Genomic DNA, 18,928 nt, shown 5'->3' with positions numbered 1-18,928 from the left:
CTCAGATCTGGAGAACACACAGTACAGCTGACTGACTGAATAATTAAACCAAGGCAACCCGGGCGCTGAAATATAATTGGCTACACTGGCAGTGGGCGGGTTAAAGAGACCAAAACACAGACAGACGCTCAGTAACACACATATGAATATGTGACTGTGTTTCAGATAAAGGTGAATGTTCACTGAGCATGTTTCTGAATATCTGCACACACATGATGCTGGTGTCATGCTTCAGTAGACACACACACTCACACACAGCAGCTTTAATCCTCAACTGTACTAATCAGAGCTCAACAGTACTGTACATGATCACGCACGCACACACACGCACGCACACACACACACACACACACACACACGGAGGAAAAGTTCACTTAGTTTATTTAAAAAAACAAAAACAAGATCATCTGAATCATTACAACAGCTTATAGACCAGAGGAGGAGCGACGAGGAGCTGTACACACACACACACACACACACACACACACACACACACTAACAACAACTGGACATCATGGAGAAGCAGACTGATGAGGAGCAGACGATGATTAACACACACGCACGCACACACACACACACACACACACACACACACAGTGAGGATGCACCGCTCCTGTAAAGTGCAGAAGATGAGTCGCTGGTGTGAGCAGAACCACAGGAACACAGAGCATGGCATTACCCAGAAGCCCTTGCAGAGCAGGCCAGTAAAGAGCGGGAGATTTGGAGAAGCAGTTACTGACACACACACACACACACGCACACACAAGTTTAGTGATAAAGTGAAGGCACAGACATGCGTAACCAAACACCCAGAGCAAGACTGGTGCATGCTGGGTAATGTGGGGGAGGGGGGGGGGGGTCTGTGCTGGTGAGTTTCCCTTTATGAACACTCAGAGGATCCAGAAGTGCTACAAACACACACACACACACACACACACACACACACACACACACACACACACACACACACACACACACACACACACACACACACCAATGCATTATGGGAAATCTAAAGCTTAGACCGGAGCTCTCTCTCACACATACACACACACACACACACACACACACACACACACACACACACACACACACACACACACACGTGCGCGGCTGCTCGTCCTCTGATAGCTTATAAATACAGGATATGTACAGTGTGCGGTATAAAAATAGCAGAGCTCTTCTGGCACTCATGTAGAAAAGTGGAAAACGGCGGCAAGAGTGTGTGTGTGTGTGTGTGTGTGTGTGTGTGTGTGTGTGTGTGTGTGTGTGTGTGTGTGTGTGTGTGTGTGTGTGTGTAACCGCTCAGGCACGAGTCGCCGCCGTGATTGTGTGTTACGCCAGCAGGTGGGCGGGAGGTGTGTGCTGATTGGCTCCTCCTCGTCTCTCATATAAAACAGTATAAAAATAAGCGCGCCGCCGCGTCACAGTGTAGAGCCTGCAGGGGGCGCCGCCGCGCGGCTCAGGAACTATTTGGCATGGACACCACACGCGTGTGAGTCAGATTAAGGCAGCGTGTGCGTGTGTGTGTGTGTGTGTGGGTCTGATAAATCTCTCTTCATCAGTGTCCACGTGTGGGTAACCGCGGCAACACTGTATAGAAATATATAAATATGCTCTTCTCTTACTGTACAGCGCCGCCAGAGCCCTCAGCTGTCCTTCAGCGAGACACAGTCACTTATATATATGTACAGAGGCAGTGGGGGCGGGGCCTGGCGCGCAGGGGGCGGGGCTCAGGAGGAGTCTGTGCAGGGCGAGGGCGGCGGCGGGTACAGCTGGTGCGAGTAGCTGCGCTCGGTGTACGGTGACGGCGGGCAGCTCTCGCAGTTCTCCTCCGCCGACAGGTACTGGCTGCGCGGCGTGGGCGGCGGCGGCAGCGGCTCCGAGTCGTAGTTCAGGTCGCTAGCGTAGCCTTTAGCAGCAGTGGCGCTGGATGCGTGCGGAGCCCGGCGGCCCGGCGTATAGTCACTGTCGCACACATCCGTGCTGCACGGCGTCGTCGGAGGAGCGAAGTGGCGGTAACTGTACGGCCGATAGCTGCACAACACACACATTAGCATGTTAGCATACAGAGGTTTAGCATTAAACGCGTGATGGGCAGAGGACATGTTACCTGTAGGAGCGGTGTGTTGACGGGCTGTTGGAGGAGTAGCCGAACTCCATGGTGTACTGAGACCTGACGGTGGCTGGAGATGGAGGAGGGTTCAGGATCTGCAGAACAGCAGAGACATTACACATACATCATCAACTCACTGTGTGTTATAGAGAGAGCCTCACACAGCTGAGTGGAGCTGACAAACCACCTGCAGGAACACTTCTCCATAACACCGCCTTCCCTATCCCTGAACACTAGAGGCCCGCTTCACTGAGTGCTGCAGGTCCGGTCAGATCAGGTCAGGACACTCTCATGGCCATTCCCACTGTCAGACGGTGCCTAACATTGAGTTCACACTGCAGGATTTAAACCCGATTGAGCCTGATTTGGAAGTTACCTTGCTCTCCGACAGATCGGCTGTGATTGGGGAAAATCTACAGGTGCTCAGCGCTCGGCAGTGTTTATGTGTGAACTACTGAACAATGCATCTAAGAGGCTCGCTGAAGCGTCACCGACACCTCACAGATGTAAATTTAATAATCTAGCATGCTGAATATTCCAGAACAGTCGGCCGACTCCACCCCACGCATGGTCAGATGTAGTGACGAGCCGCAGCCAATGAGAGAGCAGATCAGCATGTGCTGACTGGCCATGGTGCTCAGGAGCTCAACAGAAACGTCTGTGATTGGCCAGAACGGGCATCGATGCGCTCGCTTCATTCTGCATTAACAGACACGAGAGTGGGCTATATTAACAGCAGAACTATTAGATTACCACACTGCTCATCCTGACCGTTCCCACATGAGACGTCATATTTACATTTAAAGCTTCTATTGAGGTATTAAAGTAAGCTGTCTTGAATGTCTGTCATCATATTTCATGACAGCATTACACTGAAAGTATGATCTGTTCTGGTAATGCAGACTATTAATATGAAGAGATTGAGGTGAACACAGAACACCAGTGTCCATCTGCAGCTCCTTCACCAGACTCCACACTCATACACACTCGTACACACTCGTACACACTCGTACACACTCGTACACACTCGTACACACTCGTACACACTCGTACACACTCGTACACACTCGTACACACCAGGGCTCGAAATTGCGACCATTTTGGTCACATATGCACCCGAAAATTAATCTATGCGACCTCATAATATATATGGAGCATTAGTGCGACTGCAGATAATAGTTGTAGTGCGACCTGTTTTGATTTTTTGTAAAAACGTGCTGAATCGCTCTTCTCTGCCGCTATATTGGTTCATATTAGCTGTCAATCACTCAAGGTATTCCGCTGTCAGATGACAGGGAAGGAGCTTTTATGACCACGGGAAATGCAAATGGCTGAATATTGAAAACTTAAAGCGCACAGGTTTGCAAACCCCACCTAAAGTTGAGGCGCAGATGAGAGCGATCATGACACGTCACGTGGTGAATATTGATCCGCCAGCTGAGATCAATCGAGTATGCGCTTCTTGGAGAAGGTGCCCGAATCTCGATGCGTTCCGTTCACTGCGTGTTCAGCGCAAATGTCCGCTAAAAGTCAAATCTAATACTGTACATATCATCGCCAAAGAAGCTCGCCTTTACTAAGTTTACACTGAAACTGCGGCTCATAACAAAGACCGGTATTGCGCCGAAGGTTAGCGCAAGAATCCTGCTCTGCCTGCTCATAAATTGGGTCGGCTGACTCGCCTGCTTTTCCACTAACACAGAAAAATGAAGATCAGCTCAGACTGAACCTTTAAATTGACACAAACTGAAACCAAAACTTTTAAAGAGTGATAGAAGTGAGACTTTACTTACTTTCTTTTGTCTATTCTTGTTTGAGGTGTATATTATTTTTTTATTTATTTACTGATGACTGCTTTGCAGCTTTCATCATTGAATTGAATGATTTATTATAATCTTTTGTTTGTTTTGTAGCAGAAATATTATTTATTAAATTGACATGCATATAAAAACAGCAGCACAAAATAAATATTTCTTACTGCAATGCTTCATTTTGGTTTGATGCAAACTATACAATTATTTTTCATAAAGTAACAGACTTTTTATAGCAGATAACCTACATTCATGCACATTCAAGGCAGCATCATAATGAGAAATGTTATTCATTGTTACTATTATTGTCATTTTCATCATCATTAATATTCTATGGCCTAATTATTAGACATTCATTTTGGAATTATTGCACACAAATATCAAAGTCTTCGCAGCATTAGTTAGATAGCTGTTTCTGGTTTTTGTCAGTCCTATTGATGTTGTTTTAAAATACAATAAATCCCTTAAAAAACAATTTGCAGCGGTGCTCATTCATTTTTGGTGGTGCTCCTAAATTTTTTCTGGTGCTCCTAAATATTTGAAGTTGGGAGCACCGGTGCTACCAAGTAAAAAAGTCAATTTCGAGCCCTGCACACTCATACACACTCATACACACTCATACACACTCGTACACACTCATACACACTCACGCCATCAGGCCCACTCTCCTCACAGACACACAGCTTGTGATGTCGTTGCGATATGTACTTATATTTCTGAGCATCATCAGCCACGGCGAGGGCTGTGTGAGCATGCGCAGGCTGCATCGGAGCACACACACACACACACACACACACACACACACACACACGGGCACTTGAGGCAAATCAGCCTTAATGTGGAAGGGGGACATCACGGGCACAGTAACAGCTCTGGCAGAAGTACTGAAACAGCTGTGTGTGTGTGTGTGTGTGTGTGTGTGTGTGTGTGTGTGTGTGTGTGTGTGTGTACCGGAGGGAAATATGCTCCTTTAGTGCTGGACGAGCTGCTGGACGAGGCTCCGGTCACATGAGCGCGGTCGTACGGTGGTCCACTGCTGCCTCCCATGATGCTCAGCGAGCCCATGACTGACTTCCCTCTGGACATGCCTGAACACACACACACACACACACACACACAAACACACACACACTTTAATTATTCATGTTTATTGTTCATGAACACACACAAATAACAATAAAACACTCAGAAATAATCATATTAATCTCACACACACACACACACACACACACACACACTAGTATCTCACACACACACACACACTAGTATCTCACACACACACAAGCATCTTACACACACACACACACACAAGCATCTCACACACACACTAGTATCTCACACACACACTAGTATCTCACACACACACACACACGCTTCTCGTCAGTGTGAGTGTTGTTGGAGCTCCACCTGGCAGTGATCCGCTCAGGGATGCGGGGTGTGGGACGTATCCCAGCGGCACCGGCGGCGGTCCGTGAACCACGAAGTCATTGGTCATGGTGTCGGCGTCGTCCTTCATCTGCGGGCAGAGCACGCGCTGGCACACGAAATACACCGCGCCGACCACGAACAGCACCATCACCACACCCACGATTGAGCCGATGGTGTTAGTGGGAGCAAACGACGGCTCCTCTGTCGCATCTGAACACACACACACACACACACACACACACACGTCAGAGCACCATCATCATAAACACGCATCATCACACTCATCACTGTGGTAACCCTGCTGGGTGATCTCCATCACTCTGGGTTGATGTGGAGTCCTCATGTGTCTCTCTGTGTTTCAGGATTCTGCTGACTGATCTGACTCTCACACACACATTTAGAGGAGATGATCAACACACAGTGTTCAGCCGGACTCTCCTGTGCTGATGATCTGCCCACTGACCCCCATTATAACCACACACTCACCCCAGCACATCCACTGCTGCACTCACTGACATGAGGAGGACCAGAGTCCAGTTCTCCAGCTGATCATCAGCGACAGAGTCTGGCTTACAGACGGAGACAGAAACTCGCCAGCACAGGCTGATCATCAGCAGGAGAACTCACACTGTCCCCCTTAATCCCAGCAGGGACACCAGCATGAGTCAGTACTGCAGCGTTCTCTATATGATGAGTGAATGGGTCAGAACCGGCACCAGCATCACCACAGGAGAGTCGCTCCGTCCAGCACACAAGGGTTAAACCATTCATTCATTCATTTTCTTGTCAGCTTAGTCCCTTTATTAATCTGGGGTCGCCACAGCGGAATGAACCGCCAACTTATCCAGCAAGGTTTTATGCAGCGGACGCCTTTCCAGCTGCAACCCATCTCTGGGAAACATCCACACACACACTCATACACTACGCACAATTTAGCCTACTCAGTTCCCCTATAGCGCATGTGTTTGGACTGTGGGGGAAACCGGAGCACCCGGAGGAAACCCACACCAACACGGGGAGAACATGCAAACTCCACACAGAAACACCAACTGAGCCGAGGCTCGAACCAGCGACCTTCTTGCTGTGAGGTGACAGCACTACCTACTGCGCCACTGCCTCGCCCGGTGACACCACATCTGCAGTGATCATTGCTGTTTCTGGGCAGAGCTTTGTCAGATGTATCTACACAGTGTGTTTCTACACTCAGTCCTGGAGGGCCGCTGTCCTGCAGAGTTCAGCTGCAGAGTAAGAGCTCGATTATAGCCCAGGGGTGTCTGATCAGGGCTGGAGCTACACTTCGCTGGGCAGCGCTCCTCCAGGACTGGGTTTGGACACCGCTGAGGTAGTGTCTGTGTGCTTCATCAAGCTCTTACAGCAGCCGATCTCGTCTGAGTTGTCTGTGCAGTCCATGTTGTTGTCACATTTCTTGTGTCGGCCGATGCACTGTCCGTTTGAGCAGGTGAACTGATCCGCAGGGCACAGAACTACAGACAGACAGAGGTGAAGAGTCAGACTAGGCATGAGCTGATAACCGATTCACTGTTCACAGGACAGATGTCTGATCAGGTTTGTGTTTTTAGTGATGTCAGACGCCTGAACCCTGTGCCAGCGCAGAGCTACAGACATGTTCAACAGTAATGAGAATATATACACACACACACACACACACACACACACACACACACACACAGACACACCTTCACACTTGTTCTCGTCGGAGCGGTCCTGGCAGTTGATCTCTCCGTTGCAGCGCAGCGCCGCGTCCACACACTGCCGGCTGTCACACTGGAACTCCCGGCTGGAGCAGACAGGACAGTCCCGCTCATCACTGCTGTCATCACACTCCGCAAACCCGTCACAGCGCCACGCCTGCGGGATACAGTCCACCTCACCCGACACACACGAGAACTGCTCTGGAGAACACGTGGGCGGCTCTGAGGACACACACACACACGCACACACACACACACACACACACACACACCGTCATCATCAGCAGAGATCAGACAGAGTTATCCTGCAGATGAGCAGTGAATCTGTACATGAATACACTCTTTTAGTGTGTGTGTGTGTGTGTGTGTGTGTGTGTGTGTGTGTGTGTGTGTGTGTGTGTGTGTGTGTGTGTGTGTGTGTACCTCCGCACGAGAGCTCGTCCTGCAGCAGCACCAGGTGAATGGGGCAGGAGCAGCGTGTGGTTCCGTCTCCTTTCACGATGCAGATGTGTGTGCAGCCGCCGTTATCAGACGTGCAGGGGTGTTTACCTGTGCGCACACACACACACACACGTCATTACCGTAAAGAGCACTCGCAACATACTTGAACATTTATACTTTACTGTTGAGATTCCCGTCACACACACACACACACACACACACACACACACACACACACACACACACACAGACAGACACACACACACACACAGACAGACACACTCACACACACTCAGACTCACTGTACTCCTGCATGTCCAGCTGGTGGACGGCGTGGATGTCGCTCAGTGAGGCGATGCGCGCCTGTATTTTGGTTCGTCCCTCTCTCGTCACCTTGTGGATCCTCTCGATCATCTGCTGCTGCCGGTCGATCCAGTACAGGAAGTTCCCGAACACCGTCAAGCCCACCGGCTGCAGGATGTTGGAGTCCTCGATCACAATCCGATTGGCTCCTAGGCAGAAAGGGGCGGAGATACGGGTGGTCAGAGGCGGGGCTAAGCATGTAAATCAGAATCCCGAGCAGAGCTGAGCGAGAGGAGGAGAGAGAGGAGGAGAGAGAGGAGGAGAGACTAGCGAGAGGAGGAGAGAGAGGAGGAGAGAGAGGAGGAGAGACTAGCGAGAGGAGGAGAGAGAGGAGGAGAGAGAGGAGGAGAGACTAGCGAGAGGAGGAGAGAGAGGAGGAGAGAGGAGGAGAGACTAGCGAGAGGAGGAGAGAGAGGAGGAGAGAGGAGGAGAGACTAGCGAGAGCAGCACACGAGCACATGCGGAGGATGAGACAGACAGCAGATGACGAACATCATGACTGATCAACTATGTGGAACAGCAGAAACTCCTCGAGCCCTGTGCCACCCCTGAACCCTCATCATCATCATCATCATCAGTGTGACCTTTGACCTCACCGGACAGGTCGCTGCTCTCGATGCGCCGCAGGTCCATGTCCACCCAGAAGAGTTTGCCCAGCTCATTATCCACAGCCAGAGCCACCGGCCGGCCCAGATTACTGAAGAACAGCACCTCACGCTCCGTCCCGTCCAGAGCACAGCGCTCGATCTTCGGGGAGCGCTCCTGCAGATTACTGAAGTACATGTACCTGCGGACGACACGCAACACACCGTCACACACACACACACCGCTCAACACGCACTGACCAGCGCTCCCCCCACAGCATCACCATGATGAAGACCTGTGTTCATCAGACAAACACACACAGTCCAGAACCGCACCGTCAACACATCAGCACACAGCTGCGGGCAGAGCTACTCACCCCCTGTTCATTTCCCCAATCTCTGACTAGCGGAGAGCAGATTACCCCTGATCATGACAGTGTGAACAGCTGATGTGTTCCTCTTCTCCATGATGATGCACAGAATATTAGACTAGATATTCTTCAAGACACTAGTGTTCAGCTCACAGTGACATGTAAAGGCTTCACTAGGGTAATCAGGGTATTTATTGTGAAAGCAGTTACAGGAAATTACCAGAGTTTTCCAGGAGGAATAAAAACGGGATGTTTGGTCTGAAAGGAGTGTTGGCAGGTGAGCTGACCAGTTTAATATTGATCTGATCTGCTGTATAGAGATCAGACTGTTATAATCTAAGTGTAAGGGCTAATTATGCAGTTCTGTCGCCATCTAGTGGATGAAAACATCAGTTGTGTTTGCTCTACAGCAGGGGTGACCAGCGCTGCTCCTGGAGAAACACCTTCCTGCAGATTTCAGCTGCTCCCCATATCAAACACACCTGAACCAATTAATCAAGACCTGAACACCAGGTGATCATTACAGGCAGGTGTGTTTGATCTGCAGGATGGCGGCTCTCCAGCAACAGGGTTGGTCACCGCTGCTCTACACTATGGCTGGTTAATGGCCAGCGCTCTCAGAAACTGTAAATGTTTGAAATAGGCATTATCTTATAAATAAACCGCACAGTTGCAATCTAAACAACTGCATTGTGTGTGTGTGTGTGTGTGTGTGTGTGTGTGTGTGTGTAGAGCGGCTCACACTGAGCGCACAGACTGATTATCCCCATCATGGCATGTTGTCATCATGAGTGTTCATCGGTACACTGAATGCTAAAGCGTCGCTCACCCGCGCTCAGGGTTGACAGCGATGGCGCGGGGTTTGTCGTGTTCTCCGCGCAGCACCACGCCGACCCGCGAGCCGTCTGTGCGCGTCACGTTGATCACGTTGGTGAGCTCGCTGGTCCAGTAGATGAAGCGGCTGTAGATGTCGATGCTCAGGTCGTACGGCTGCAGGCCGAGGTTTGAGCCGCCAACAGCGCCGGACACCACCGTCACACTCTGCAGAAACACACACACACACACACACACTCAGGTCATGTGCACACACACGGTGGCGCTGCTCCATATCAGAAAGTCTAACCTAATATCAAATGCCCAACCCGAGGACTCATATGATGACAATAGCCATGGTCAGACCCAGAGCAGCAGTGTGTGTGTGTGTGTGTGTGTGTGTGTGTGTGTGTGTGTGTGTGTGTGTGTGTGTGTGTGTGTGTGTGTGTGTGTGTGTGTGTGTGTTCACCTGGTTCCCGTCCTCCTGTGCTCGGCGGATCACATTCTGCTTGGCGTCGATCCAGTACAGGTGCCGGTCCAGCGGGTCGTAGTCGATGGCGCGCACGTTCCGCAGGCTGTGGATGGGCAGGATGATGTCGGGGCTCTGCAGCTCGTCCATCACCATGCGGTTAATAGCCGTCTTCTGGCTGAACAGCAGGAACGACGTCGGCGCTGAAACACACACACACACACAGGGATAAATGATGGTGTACACACACAACCCTGTCGTTTAGTGTCGGCCCAAACAAACCAGTGATGAGTTCAGCTGCGCTCCCCATCAGGACAGTGTTGATCAGTCATGTAGGAGAACCAGAACACACACACAACCCAACCACAGCGAGCCAGAGCCCCGCCCCTCTGCTGCACCAGCAACACTGAGGCCAATGAGTGTGTGACGTCAGTGTTGATGCAGTAGTGGGCGGGGCACACACACACACACACACACACACACACTCACCGCTGCAGGTCTTGTTGTCGGTGTTGAGGGAGTAGTGGGCGGGGCAGCCGCAGGTGAAGCTGCACACAGGTACGGCGAGGCACAGGTGTGAGCAGTGGCCGTTGGTGGCGGCGCAGGCGTTCCAGCCGCTCTGCCGGGACGAGTGGAACACCAGGATGTCCATCACGTAGTCCAGGTGGCCCTGAATGACGGTGCGGTTCTGCCCGCTGGTCTTGTTGGCGCGCTCGATGCTGCGCTGGCTCCAGTCCGTCCAGTAGATGTAGTCCTGATACTGCGTCAGGCCGAACGGGTGCGGGAGATCATCCGCGATCACCTCGCGCTCCAGACCTGCACACACACATACACACACACGCAGACACACGCGCACACACACACACACTCATTATCCAGCGTTGTGTTTATTATAAAGCTGAGATGCTAATATCACACTGAACACAGGGACAGCACACATTCAATGAGTGAGTGTGTGTGTGTGTGTGTGTGTGTGTGTGTGTGTGTGTGTGTGTGTGTGTGCGTGTGTGTTACCCAGCATGTTGGAGGACTCTATGAGTGTGGTGTCGAGGTCAGTCCAGTAGAGCCGTCGCTCAGCGTAATCGATGGTCAGTCCGTTCGCTCGGCCCACGTTCGGCACCAGAGTGATGCGGCCCGACCCGTCCATCGCTGCACGGTCTATCTTGGGCCGCCCGCCCCACTCTGTCCAGTACATGAACCTACGCCACACACACACACACACACACTGATATTAGACCTTTTATTATATATAGTAATAGTAGCACACACACACACACACACACACACACACACATATACACACACACACACACACACACACACACACACACACACACACACACACAGAGTCAGTCGTACCCTTCAGCGGGGTCGAGGGCGAGTGCGCGGGGGCTGTCCAGATCCTTCCACACCAGCACCTGCCGGTGCTGCCCGTCCAGCTTGGCCACCTCGATGCGGTTGGTGCCCGTGTCAGCCCAGTACAGGTTCTTGCCCAGCCAGTCCACCGCCATGCCTTCTGGGTAATCCAGCCCGAACTCCACCACATGCTCCAGAGAGCTGCCGTTCATGAAGGCCCGACTGATCGTCTGAAACACACAACTGCACAATCAACAACACACACACACACACACACACACACACACACAACTAAACCAACACACTGCACAATCAACAACACCACACACACACACACACACACACACACACACACACACAACTAAACCAACACACTGCACAATCAACAACACACACACACACACACACACACACACACAACTAAACCAACACACTGCACAATCAACAACACACACACACACACACACACACACAACTAAACCAACACACTGCACAATCAACAACACACACACACACACACACACGAGCACACACACAAGCACACACACACACACACACACACAACTAAACCAACACACTGCACACACACACGCTGCACTACACAATAAACAACAGAATTCTGTGTGTGTGTGCAGTGTGTTGGTTTAGTTGTGTGTGTGTGTGTGTGTGTGTGCGCTGACCTTCAGTGTGATGTCGGTCCAGTATATGCGGTTGTCGTGTGTGTGTGTGTGTGTGTGTGTGTGCGCTGACCTTCAGTGTGATGTCGGTCCAGTATATGTGGTTGTCGTGTGTGTGTGTGTGTGTGTGTGTGTGTGTGTGTGTGTGTGTGTGTGTGTGTGTGCGCGTGCGCGCGCTGACCTTCAGTGTGATGTCGGTCCAGTATATGTGGTTGTCGTGTGTGTGTGCGTGTGTGTGTGTGTGTGTGTGTGTGTGTGTGTGTGTGTGTGTGTGTGTGTGCGCGTGCGCTGACCTTCAGTGTGATGTCGGTCCAGTATATGCGGTTGTCGGTGATGTCGAAGTCGAGGGCGGACGCCTCCTTGACGCCGGTCAGTGGGATGGCCACGTTGTTGTTGTTGGTCTCCAGGGAGATGCGTCTGATGTCGGTGTGGCGGGAAAACAGCAGGAAGGCCTCGGGGACGATGCAGGTGCTGAGATCCGCCATCAGCTCCAGGCCGATAGGACACGCACACGACACACCCTGAGGCCGGTACAGGCACAGGTGACTGCAGCCGCCATTAGCCCACGCACACGGGTTCACCCCTGCGCACACACACACACACACACACACACACACACAATCAAGTATTTTAAAAATGGTTTATAAAAGGTCTCTGGTTTGAGTCTCGGCTGGGTCAGTTGGTGTTTCTGTGTGGAGTTTGCATGTTCTCCCCGTGTTGGTGTGGGTTTCCTCCGGGTGCTCCGGTTTCCCCCACAGTCCAAACACATGCGCTATAGGGGAATGGCAAACGCCTGGAAGGGCATCCGCTGTGTATAAAATATGCTGGAATAGTTGGCGGTTCATTCCGCTGTGGCGACTGCTGATTCATAAAGGGATATTAGCTGTTATTAGCGGTGTTCTCTGAATGGAGAGGGTTTGTTTGACACATCCAATCATGCTAAATCTGTTGTGTTATCTGACAGAACAGGAGCGCTCTAAAAGTAGCCGGTTCTCCTTTGCTGTGTAATATCCCTCCGCCTGGTGCAGCTGCGACATGTTTTATTATGTATTTAGTATAGTTCCTGTTAATATTTGCCTAGAGAACACATCTTATACATATGAATGAATAACTCTTTAAATGAAATGCTAATGGTCTAATCTGATTCTACTCATTATGCTAAGCTAAGCTAAAACAAGAGACCGGCTGAAGTCATTGAACTCTGGGAGACTCGTGAAATGAGGCTTTTCCAAATACAGGTGGAGTGATGCAGTAATGCGCTGTAGCGGATTAGCATTAGCATTAGCTTACCGAAGGTCTGGTGGACGAACGTGGCCTTGATGCCCATGAGGTCGGGCAGCTGGTCGATGATGACCTCCCGCTCGGTGCTGCGCTTGTGCACGCGCTCGATGCTGCGCCGCTGCCAGTCCGTCCAGTAGATGTAGTCTCCCAGCAGCGTGAAGCCGAACACATGCGGCAGGTTATCCTCCAGCAGAACCCGCCGGCCCGAACCGTCCATCTCCATCACCTGCAGGACAACACACACCTGCTCATCAGCGCCGTGTCAGGACACTTGAAGGAGAGCCATTCTGAGCCTTTATACGAGCTGCAAGACACGTCTCTGCTGTGTGTGTGTGTGTGTGTGTGTGTGTGTGTGTGTGAGATCTGACCTCGATGACGTCGGTCTTGGCGTCCCCCCAGTAGATCTTCCTCTCGCTGTAGTCGAGCGCCAGGCCGTTGGGCCAGCCCAGAGAAGTGTTGACCATCACCATCCGCTGCGACCCGTCCAGAGCCGCCCGCTCGATCTTCGGCACCTCGCCCCAGTCTGTCCAGTACATGTATCTGCGACACACACACACACACACACACACACACACCATCAGCTGCTGAAGACACTGCACTCCTCCTGTCCTCCTGCAGTGTGGTGTTCCTCTGGGCTCTCTCAGCTCACACCAGCTCTGATATTCGCACTGATCTTACAGTTCGGCTGGAATAACAGCAGCGTTTAGTGTAAAACACATGCTGATCCGCTTGTGTACAGAGTACTGCGCTGTGCTGTCGTGACTCGGCTGATTGTCCTGGCTCTGAGCAGAACACTGGTGTCTCATAATACTGAACACACTTTAATAATGCAATGCTGATGCTAGAACAGGAGTGTGCTGCTGAACTCTGCCCCTAGAGGACGGGCCCTGTACTGCAGGCTTTCTGAAATAAGCGCGTCTCACCCGGCGACGGGGTCCAGCACGATGGCTCTGGGCTCGTCCAGATCCTCTGAGATCAGGATCTTCCTCATGGTGCCGTTCAGTCGGGTCACCTCGATGCGGTCCGTGCCGGTGTCGGTCCAGTAGAGGTTTCGTGCGATCCAGTCCACGGCGATGCCGTCCGGGTGGTTCACCTGCGAGGTCACCACCAGCTGAGCGTCGCTGCCGTCCAGGAGGGACCTGCGGATGGCGCGCACCTCGTCGTCCGTCCAGTAGATGTGTCCCTCCACCGGGTCGTAGTCGATGGCGATGGCGTGCCGGATGTCCTCGGCCTGCAGCACGATATCAGTGAAGTCCGGCGTGTCCAGAGAGATCCGGCGCAGGTCTGTGCGGCGCGCTAGCAGGAGGAGCTGAGACGGGCCTGCAGGAGGAACCAGAATACAGGACTGATCAACACCACCTCACGGACCCTCACTGTGCTGTATGCAGCGGTACTGAACATTTAAAAACATCCCGTCCACACACACACACACACACACACACACACACACACACACACACACACACACACGAGCAGCGTTTAGTGCGGTCAACACCGCTGATTGGCTGTTGTGTTGTGGAAATGACAGTGATTGGCTGTGAAGGGGATCAGTTCACCATTCTTCAGTGCACAACACACACACACACACACACACACACACACACTAGGGCTGCACTGACCCTGATAGCAGGATCAGATATGGGTTTGATGCTGCATATTGTTGCTGGATCGGGTACTGGCCTGCTGGTTCTGATCCAAATCTGATCTTGTGTGAGGGAGTTAGTGAGGGATTATACAGTAAAGCTGGCCTCAGACGGTTTAGTGGAGTCTGCTCAAACCTGCAGGATGATGACTTTACTCAGTCCACACTTCAGTGCCATGACCAACACTCAAACACTGCAGCCTGTAGAGTCCAGCAGCGCCATGCAGCTCAGAGAGTGTCGTCTGCCATGTTCAGCGGCCTGTAGATGTGCTGCTTTACTAGAGAGGATATAGAAACTGTATAATGCTCAAACCAGCACAGTGTGGAGATCAATACTCTCTCACACACACACACACACACACACACACACACACACACACACACACACACACACAGGGAATGAATGAATGGAGGCCGCGGAACACACAGATCTCCCATCAGGCCGTGCTGCGGTGTTCATTCAGAGGGGGAGGGACGCACACAAAGACCCTTACAAATGAGTCTCTTTCAGCCCGAGCCATTCAACTAGTGCAGAGCGTTCCCAGCAGCCGCAATCACTCACCGCACACACACACACACACGCGCACGCACAGACATACACACACACGCGCTCACATTGGAGGATCACACGCTACCATGGCAACCACCGGATGGTAACCCTCCACGGCAACCAGAGAGAGAATAATGCAAGATGACGGATGATCGAAAACACACACACACACACACACACACACACACACACACGCACACACACTCTCTCAATCAGTAGGATAGATCTGAACTGATGCAGTCGTCCATCATGAGTCCAGCAGTGTGTAGACTGCAGTGTGTCCCGTGTCTGATCAGTTGTTGTGGTGTTCATAGAGTTACCCATAATCCTTTGCTGTGTACTGCTGTCTCACACACACACACACACACACACACACACACACCGCACGACACAAACATCAGTACAGGAAGCATTGTGCAGGTGTGTTTAGGGTATAAAACAGTCATCAGCCCCTGACAGAAGAGCAGCGTGTGTGTGTGCGTGCATGCGTGCGTGCGTGCGTGTGTGTGTGCGTGTGTGTGTATCTCACCGTCTCTGCAGCTCTTGTGGTCCTCCAGCAGCTGTACGCCGGTTGGACAGGCGCACTGATAGTAGGGTTTGGCCGGAGACAGCAAACACAGATGAGAACATCCTCCATTCCTCACAGAGCAGGGGCTCGCCACGTCTGACACACACACACACACACACACACACACACACACACACACACACACACACACACATGAGAAGACACGTTGATGAAGCGGTCTGTGTGGCGGCTGTATAGTTTAGGGTTAGGGTCAGCAGACGAGGTGTTTACTCTCTGTGTTCGCCGCTGTGATGCTCTTCAAAATCAAAAACAGAGAAGTAGGACGTTTCCGGAACCACACCACATCATTAACATCATTCAGTATTAGAAACTAATTATTGTGATTATTTGAATGATTAAGGACTTGTAAACCCATTCACCAGCGTTAATGAAAGTGTGCCGCATCTGCTGCTGCTGTCCATATCTCAGACCGCTCTACCTGTTAAAGTGGAGTATCACTGATGGCAGAACACGGACAGCTCGACAGATATCATGACAAGAAGAAAAGCAACAGACGGCACTCTTACTAAACATACAGATGATTACTGCTGATGTAGCCCGCTGCACTGCTCACACATGACTGACCATCATCACCACTAAAGCCGAGAGCAGAGCCGGAGCGTCCATAGAGGCGACTGAGGCAGCCACCTAGCGCCGCAGTATAGAGAGGGCAGCGACCGCGACACCTCCCTTACCACCCGCGTCCTCAGTTATATCCGCGCATAGGGCGGCAGAATAGATGTCTGCGACACCTCACTTCATTTTCATAACCGGTCACTTGCGTTTTCACATTGGGGTTGAGGGCGGCGTGATCGTCCTCTGCCTAGAGCAGCAGTTCAGCTCGCTCTGGCCCTGGCCGAGAGGCCGGCATCAGTACACTGAGGATCAAATATTCCCTCCAGATACCAGTAATGAGTATTTTAGTATTAAATAGTTTACATTAGACTGTAATATGTGCGTCAGTGTTAAAGCTGTGACTGCTGGAACACAGATTGTGTACTGGCTCTCTTCTTCTGCCTCTCTTGGCTTGAACGCATCCCTCAGGTTTTACCCAAACATCCTAAAGGGCTGGTCCACAATGTCATTTTAAGGCTTGGTTGTGTTTATAAGATGCAAAGCAATGTGTGCTCATGGTTCACTTGAAGGAAATGCTGTTATTTTTTCATACATCTCACTTTGATTATACACAGTGACTGTGATTGGTCATCGTTATAATGTGCTGCGATTGGCGAATCGGCTCCACGTCACGCCCGGACAAGCACACGCTTTTCTGCTGTGTAAACCTCAGTCAACCTCCTGCCTGCTCTCTATAATAACATCTGACATGTGTCTGTAACAAATGAAAATGGGGTGCGGCTCCTTTAACAGCGTTTGCGTGTGCATCTGTGTGTGTGTGAGTGTGTGTGTGTGTGTGTGTGTGTGTGTGTGTGTGTTTACAGCAGTTTGGCTGATTAATGTGAGTTTGTAGTTAAATCGTTTGCCCGCAAAGCAGCATTTCGCATTGTTTCCATCGTTGCTACAGCACACTGTTCCCGCTAGACACTGAACATGTCATGATCAATACTAACTGATAAAGACACTCACTGATGTACCTGACAGCTTCTGCTGAGGAGATTTCAGCCGAATTCAGCACTGAACTGGGAGAGATTGTGGGGCTGTTTGGTCAGATCACGCTTGCTGTGTGTTTTATAATTCTCTGGAAGATGATTAATATTGAGCTGTGAGCACTTCTGTCTCTGTGTCGTGTCCTTTATAAGCCCAAATACAGAAACAGGCGATGCTCTGTGCAAGCAGCTGTGTTTAGACGCATTTTTAGCTTCATCTGCTATACCGATACAGCGCCTCTGGCCACGCCCCTTACCTGCTCAGTGTGTGTGCGCAATAACGAACATTCGTGATGTCACAGGGGCGGAAGTATTGTTTGTAGTCGTAATATTCGTTCATTGTAGGCTAACTCTGTAAAACCAAGATTTCAGCGCCGTGTGCACTGCTCACTCCGCTCAGAGAAACCATGCGCTCCGCCAGCCCAGATCATGTCACACACACACACACACACACACACACAAAGCAAACCTCCGCAAACACAGCGATGACGACACACACTCGAGCCAACTAGCGGACGCGTCGAGTACAGAGCAGGCTTCAGACTCCTCATCTGACTCCTGCCGTGAGTGTGAGATGATAGTCTGCTCTGACATGACTACTGAACATCAGATCTCACTCCAGAACCACAGCCGGACTCTTCCCCTTATTGCCTGCTTAACCCCTACAGCCAAGCTGCAGCTTCACATGCAGCCTCTGCTCTGAGACACAGCTGTACTGCCCTCTCCCCTCCGAACCACTGAGTCCAGGTTTGGGCCGCGTCACTGACTATCATTATGGGATGCGGAGCCTCTTACCCATGGGCTGGCGCTGCTGGCTGTAGACGTGGATGTCCATCGGGGAGAAGATGTTGGAGTGTACCTCGCGGCTGTTCTCGCCCGTGTGTTTGTGGCACGAGTGAATGGAGTGTGTGTTCCAGTCCGTCCAGAAGAGTGTGTCCTCGTACAGCGTCAGCGCAAACGGGTGCGGCAGAGAGCCCTTCACCACCACCTCCCTGAACACACACACACACACACACACACACACACACACACACACACACAGGTCAGCAGAGACAGAGACACACACACACACATAGGTCAGCAGAGGGACACACACACACACACACACACACACATAGGTCAGCAGAGACACACACACACAC

At 51.3% G+C, this 18,928-nt stretch overlaps 1 protein-coding gene across 2 annotated transcripts in view; it reads right to left on the bottom strand.

The window, feature by feature from the left end:
* Nucleotides 1-364: 364 nt before the first annotated feature.
* Nucleotides 365-18,928, bottom strand: part of lrp6 (low density lipoprotein receptor-related protein 6) — a 30,838-nt gene continuing 12,274 nt past the window's right edge. Inside the window, exons 4-23 of one of the 2 annotated variants that reach the window (XM_073945355.1) lie at nucleotides 18,582-18,778; nucleotides 16,144-16,278; nucleotides 14,346-14,742; nucleotides 13,791-13,962; nucleotides 13,432-13,648; nucleotides 12,435-12,724; nucleotides 11,468-11,694; nucleotides 11,123-11,307; nucleotides 10,598-10,924; nucleotides 10,109-10,311; nucleotides 9,656-9,867; nucleotides 8,468-8,658; nucleotides 7,811-8,020; nucleotides 7,491-7,616; nucleotides 7,053-7,289; nucleotides 6,729-6,839; nucleotides 5,335-5,565; nucleotides 4,879-5,015; nucleotides 2,114-2,211; nucleotides 365-2,037 (exon numbers count right to left, since the gene is read on the bottom strand). In XM_073945355.1, the coding sequence (XP_073801456.1) occupies nucleotides 1,734-2,037; nucleotides 2,114-2,211; nucleotides 4,879-5,015; nucleotides 5,335-5,565; nucleotides 6,729-6,839; nucleotides 7,053-7,289; nucleotides 7,491-7,616; nucleotides 7,811-8,020; nucleotides 8,468-8,658; nucleotides 9,656-9,867; nucleotides 10,109-10,311; nucleotides 10,598-10,924; nucleotides 11,123-11,307; nucleotides 11,468-11,694; nucleotides 12,435-12,724; nucleotides 13,432-13,648; nucleotides 13,791-13,962; nucleotides 14,346-14,742; nucleotides 16,144-16,278; nucleotides 18,582-18,778 (4,207 nt within the window). In that variant the 3' untranslated portion in view covers nucleotides 365-1,733. 2 annotated transcript variants of the gene reach the window in all.

Source organism: Danio rerio, chromosome 4, assembly GCF_049306965.1.
Source record: "Danio rerio strain Tuebingen ecotype United States chromosome 4, GRCz12tu, whole genome shotgun sequence".
Classification (NCBI taxonomy): Eukaryota; Metazoa; Chordata; class Actinopteri; order Cypriniformes; family Danionidae; genus Danio; species Danio rerio.
The sequence above is the reverse complement of the archived record's forward strand: the minus strand, read 5'-3'. Positions and strand labels throughout refer to the sequence as shown.